General features: G+C 34.1%; 1 protein-coding gene across 1 annotated transcript; it reads left to right on the top strand.

Annotated features, from left to right (window-relative positions):
- The first annotated feature begins 212 nt into the window (after positions 1–212).
- Positions 213–1,636, top strand: LOC142294861 (uncharacterized). Its single transcript, XM_075337949.1, has 4 exons — positions 213–284; positions 406–547; positions 649–799; positions 910–1,636. The coding sequence occupies exons 1-4, from the start codon at positions 234–236 to the stop codon at positions 1,634–1,636; spliced, it is 1,071 nt and encodes a 356-aa protein (XP_075194064.1). The 5' UTR covers positions 213–233.
- The last annotated feature ends 2,446 nt before the right edge of the window (positions 1,637–4,082 follow it).

Here is a 4,082-nt window from a genome sequence, read left to right as displayed (position 1 = left end):
AATGGCAAAACGCATGTTGAACAGAATAATCTGCGTTTAATGTGCGTTTTACATGCTTTTAACCAGCGTTTTCCAAACCAAAAACGCAGGTGCAGTAGGCAAATAAACCAGGCACAAACGTCATTACCTACATCACTTCCTTTGTACTATAAATACAGAGCTGAGTATGTTTCAGTGCCTGCTACTATTGTGATTTCTCATAATAGATAAACTTTGATCTACTGAAATTTATAATGGCTTGGTTCCAGCGAATGAAGATCGATGTTGCAAAATTAATTGCTATGGTAAGTAGCTGATTTATTTTTCATTATTTTGCTTAAAAAATGTGATAATGATAATGCCAAGCTTTATAATCTTAGAAATTTAGGAATCACTTCTTTACTAATTTGTAAAATTATGTTACAGGTTGAATCCATGCCATGCCTTTGGGATCCCACATGCCCTGACTACATGCAAAAAAACAAGAGGATGGGCTGTTGGGGAACAATCTGTGCTGAACTGTTCCCACAATGGCATGAGGCTGATGCAGCCTTACAACATAAAATTGGTATATTTCTTGTTTAAATTAGTTGTTTTTATACTGTTACTATACTTATTAAAATTAATTTAAGTTTTGTCTTTTTTTTTTTCATTGCACAATTAAAATAGAGCTTGATGTGCGGAAAAGGTGGCGTTCAGTTAAGGACAGATTTCACAAGATAAGGAATGAGGGCATGAAAAGTGGCAGTTCCCCTAAAAAACCAAATTTCATCTATTATGATGAGCTGTCATTCCTCTGCACAAGTCGGAAAACTAGAGAGTAAGTATTCATGTAACAGTATGTTAAAATTGTTTTATGACAATAATGTTATCATCACAATAAATTACATTGTATTTAATTGTTTTTTATTTTTTCTTTCACCTCAACAGAACTTCAGGAAATGTAGCAGCACAAACACCTGTTGATGATGAAGAGGGGCAAGAGAGCCTTCATCAACCACACCAGGAAGGGCCATCAGCCAATATAGATCAATTTTCATCTGAACATGAAGGGGATCTAGAAAGTGGTACGGTTCAAGATAAATCACCACCTAGACCTACAATAATTACCTCAGGTCCCACAAAATATATTAAGCCAAAAAACAAAAAAAAAAACACCAAAAATATCCAATTAGAGGAGGACGTTATTTGTAACGAAACCTTAAAATTATTGAATACTAGTGCCAAAGAAGATGACATTGATCATTTTGGCATTAGTATAGCAGGTAGAATCCGAAAAATTAAAGATGAGAAGAAAAAAAATACATGCATGACAGCCATATGTGGGATGCTGAGTTGCTATGAGGAAGAGGGTAGTTTCCCTTCCTCTGGCGCAATTATTTCTAAAATTGAACAAATTTTTGATGACGTCAAAAACCCACCAGCCCAAAAGAATACAGCTACTATTGCCCATAACCCAATCTACATACAAAAACCTTATTCTCTAAATACAAATACATATAATCAAAATGTGCCCCAACAATATTTGCATCCTGGCATCCAAACTCAAAAACCACAATCTAGCCAAATGAATATACAACCCCCGTTAAATGTTAATTTGCATTCCCAACAACCACCACAAGGATATTTCAGCAGGCAATTATTTTCTGAACCATAATGTCATAATGATCTAATCTTATGTGTATGTTTATAAAAAATTATGTATTTTTCCTAAATATCAATTATATGTTGCACATATGTGTAAATGTGCATAAAAATGGCTTTATGACGTAAATAAAGCTTTGAAAATAAATTATTTTATTTGTGACATGAAAATCTGTGTTTGTATACTTTATTTTTGCTACATATGAAGTGTTTTCATGTTCAATCTTGATGATTTTAGAGTTATCATTGCGTCAGGAAGTGACATCATAACAAATTAACATAAACAAGACAGGAAAGGCAGACATTTTTGTATTTGAATCATTTAACTTTATTTTTGAGTTCAATGACATGGCAAACGCATATGCGTTTTTAATAAGAAAAACGCATGTAAAAAGCGCTAAAAACGCAATAAAAACGCTACAAAAACGCATGCGTTTTTAGCGCTAAAAAATGGTCAAAAGCCATTTGGTCAAAAACCAAGGGAAGGAAAACGTGCAGAATAAACTGCAGGTACACCAACGCAACGTGCGCACATAGCCTAAAGGTAGAGCTGCTGCCTATGGATAAAGGCTATGTGCGCACGTTGCGTCGGTGTACCTGCAGTTTATTCTGCACGTTTTCCTTCCCTTGGTTTTTGACCAAATGGCTTTTGACCATTTTTTAGCGCTAAAAACGCATGCGTTTTTACCGCGTTTTTAGTGCGTTTTTAGCGCTTTTTACCTGCGTTTTCACCTGCGTTTCTGCAGATGCGTTTTTGAGATCAAGACACTGAGAAATAAAGTTGAAATAGTCAAAAAGATTGAAAAAAGAGAAAAAAATTATAAAATTAACTTTTAATAAAATTAAATGGGAAATTATCAATTTAAATGTAATAATAGCGGTTATGCACATTTTAACAGAAAAATAGCTAAAGTTTATTATTTTTTAGCATTTAAATTTTCGGTTATTGTGTGTGTGTAAAGGAACATTAGAACCCATTAATTTTATGCCAGAAAAGCATGCGTTTCTGGAGCCAAAAACGCAGTTGAAAAGCAGGTAAAAAGCATGAAAAACGCAGGAATTGTGATTTTGGTTGCTTTTTGCCATTTCTCATTGACTCCAATGTTAAGGAAACGCTGCAGAAATGGCAAAAACAACTGACATGCTGCTTCTTTTTCAGCATGGTTTTTGACCACAAATATGCAAATTAAACGCTGCTGAACAAAAAGCAAAGTGCAGACAGGATTTCTGCTTTTCCCATAGACTTTGCTGGAAATCAAAAACGCATGCCTTTTTGCCCAAAAACGCTGCTGCCAAAAACGCTGCAGAAACGCGGTAAAAAACGCAACGTGCGAACATAGCCAAAGAGTTCTCAAGAGTTCTATGTCACTTGAAATCAGAGCAGATGAGAATTTAATTTATAAACTGAGTTAATTTATTAATTAATCATGCAATCATGGCTATTCACTCATTGTCCACTGATTCAATTAGACTACATAGCTATCCTCCAAACGCAGACTAGTACACTGCAGAATGCAGTGCATAAACAGCAGACATTCCACAAATTACCATACAGAAAGGGGCACCAATTAGACTGACATGAAACAATGGCTAATACCTCTTAATTTACCAAACAAATGAAACAATACATCTGGCATAATTAAGAATAGCACAAATATCACCAAATATTCCCAATATAAACAATTATTTATTTAATAAAAAATCAACACCACAGTGTAAGTAAACAAGTGATCACTAGATCATGTACATATTAAAATATTCCAGATGACAATGAAATATAAGCAAGCAGACACGATTCACAAACAACTTCGAGCATAGGACTTAACTTAGGCTGAAAATATAGCAGCATTCAACATCCAAACTTTGGAGTCTAACAGTCCATAAGGTCCAAGCATATATGTGCTGTTGCTCTTTCAGAAGTCCTTTCAATATAGGTGAATCGTCCACTTAGATGTCATATAATTATTCCTTCTTAGTTCCTCCGCCTTGAGGCGGAGGAACTAAGAAGGAATAATTATATGACATCTAAGTATATAGATGTATATATTATACATTATATTATTATAGTGTATAATAATTATATGACATCTAAGTGGACGATTCACCTATATTGAAAGGACTTCTGAAAGAGCAACAGCACATATATGCTTGGACCTTATGGACTGTTAGACTCCAAAGTTTGGATGTTGAATGCTGCTATATTTTCAGCCTAAGTTAAGTCCTATGCTCGAAGTTGTTTGTGAATCGTGTCTGCTTGCTTATATTTCATTGTCATCTGGAATATTTTAATATGTACATGATCTAGTGATCACTTGTTTACTTACACTGTGGTGTTGATTTTTTATTAAATAAATAATTGTTTATATTGGGAATATTTGGTGATATTTGTATAATTCTAATATTCCCGGGACGTTGTTGATCGAAAGTAAAAATTTTCCATAATTAAGAATAGCATAGTC

Source organism: Anomaloglossus baeobatrachus, chromosome 1, assembly GCF_048569485.1.
Source record: "Anomaloglossus baeobatrachus isolate aAnoBae1 chromosome 1, aAnoBae1.hap1, whole genome shotgun sequence".
Taxonomy (NCBI): Eukaryota; Metazoa; Chordata; class Amphibia; order Anura; family Aromobatidae; genus Anomaloglossus; species Anomaloglossus baeobatrachus.
This window is presented reverse-complemented; position numbering and strand designations above follow the sequence as displayed.

Coding starts and splice junctions, on each gene's coding strand:
- LOC142294861 (XM_075337949.1), top strand. CDS start 234: ATGGCTTGGTTCCAGCGAATGAAGATCGATGTTGCAAAATTAATTGCT. Junction 548..648: donor AGCCTTACAACATAAAATTG/GTATATTTCTTG, acceptor CAATTAAAATAG/AGCTTGATGTGCGGAAAAGG. Junction 800..909: donor ACAAGTCGGAAAACTAGAGA/GTAAGTATTCAT, acceptor TCACCTCAACAG/AACTTCAGGAAATGTAGCAG.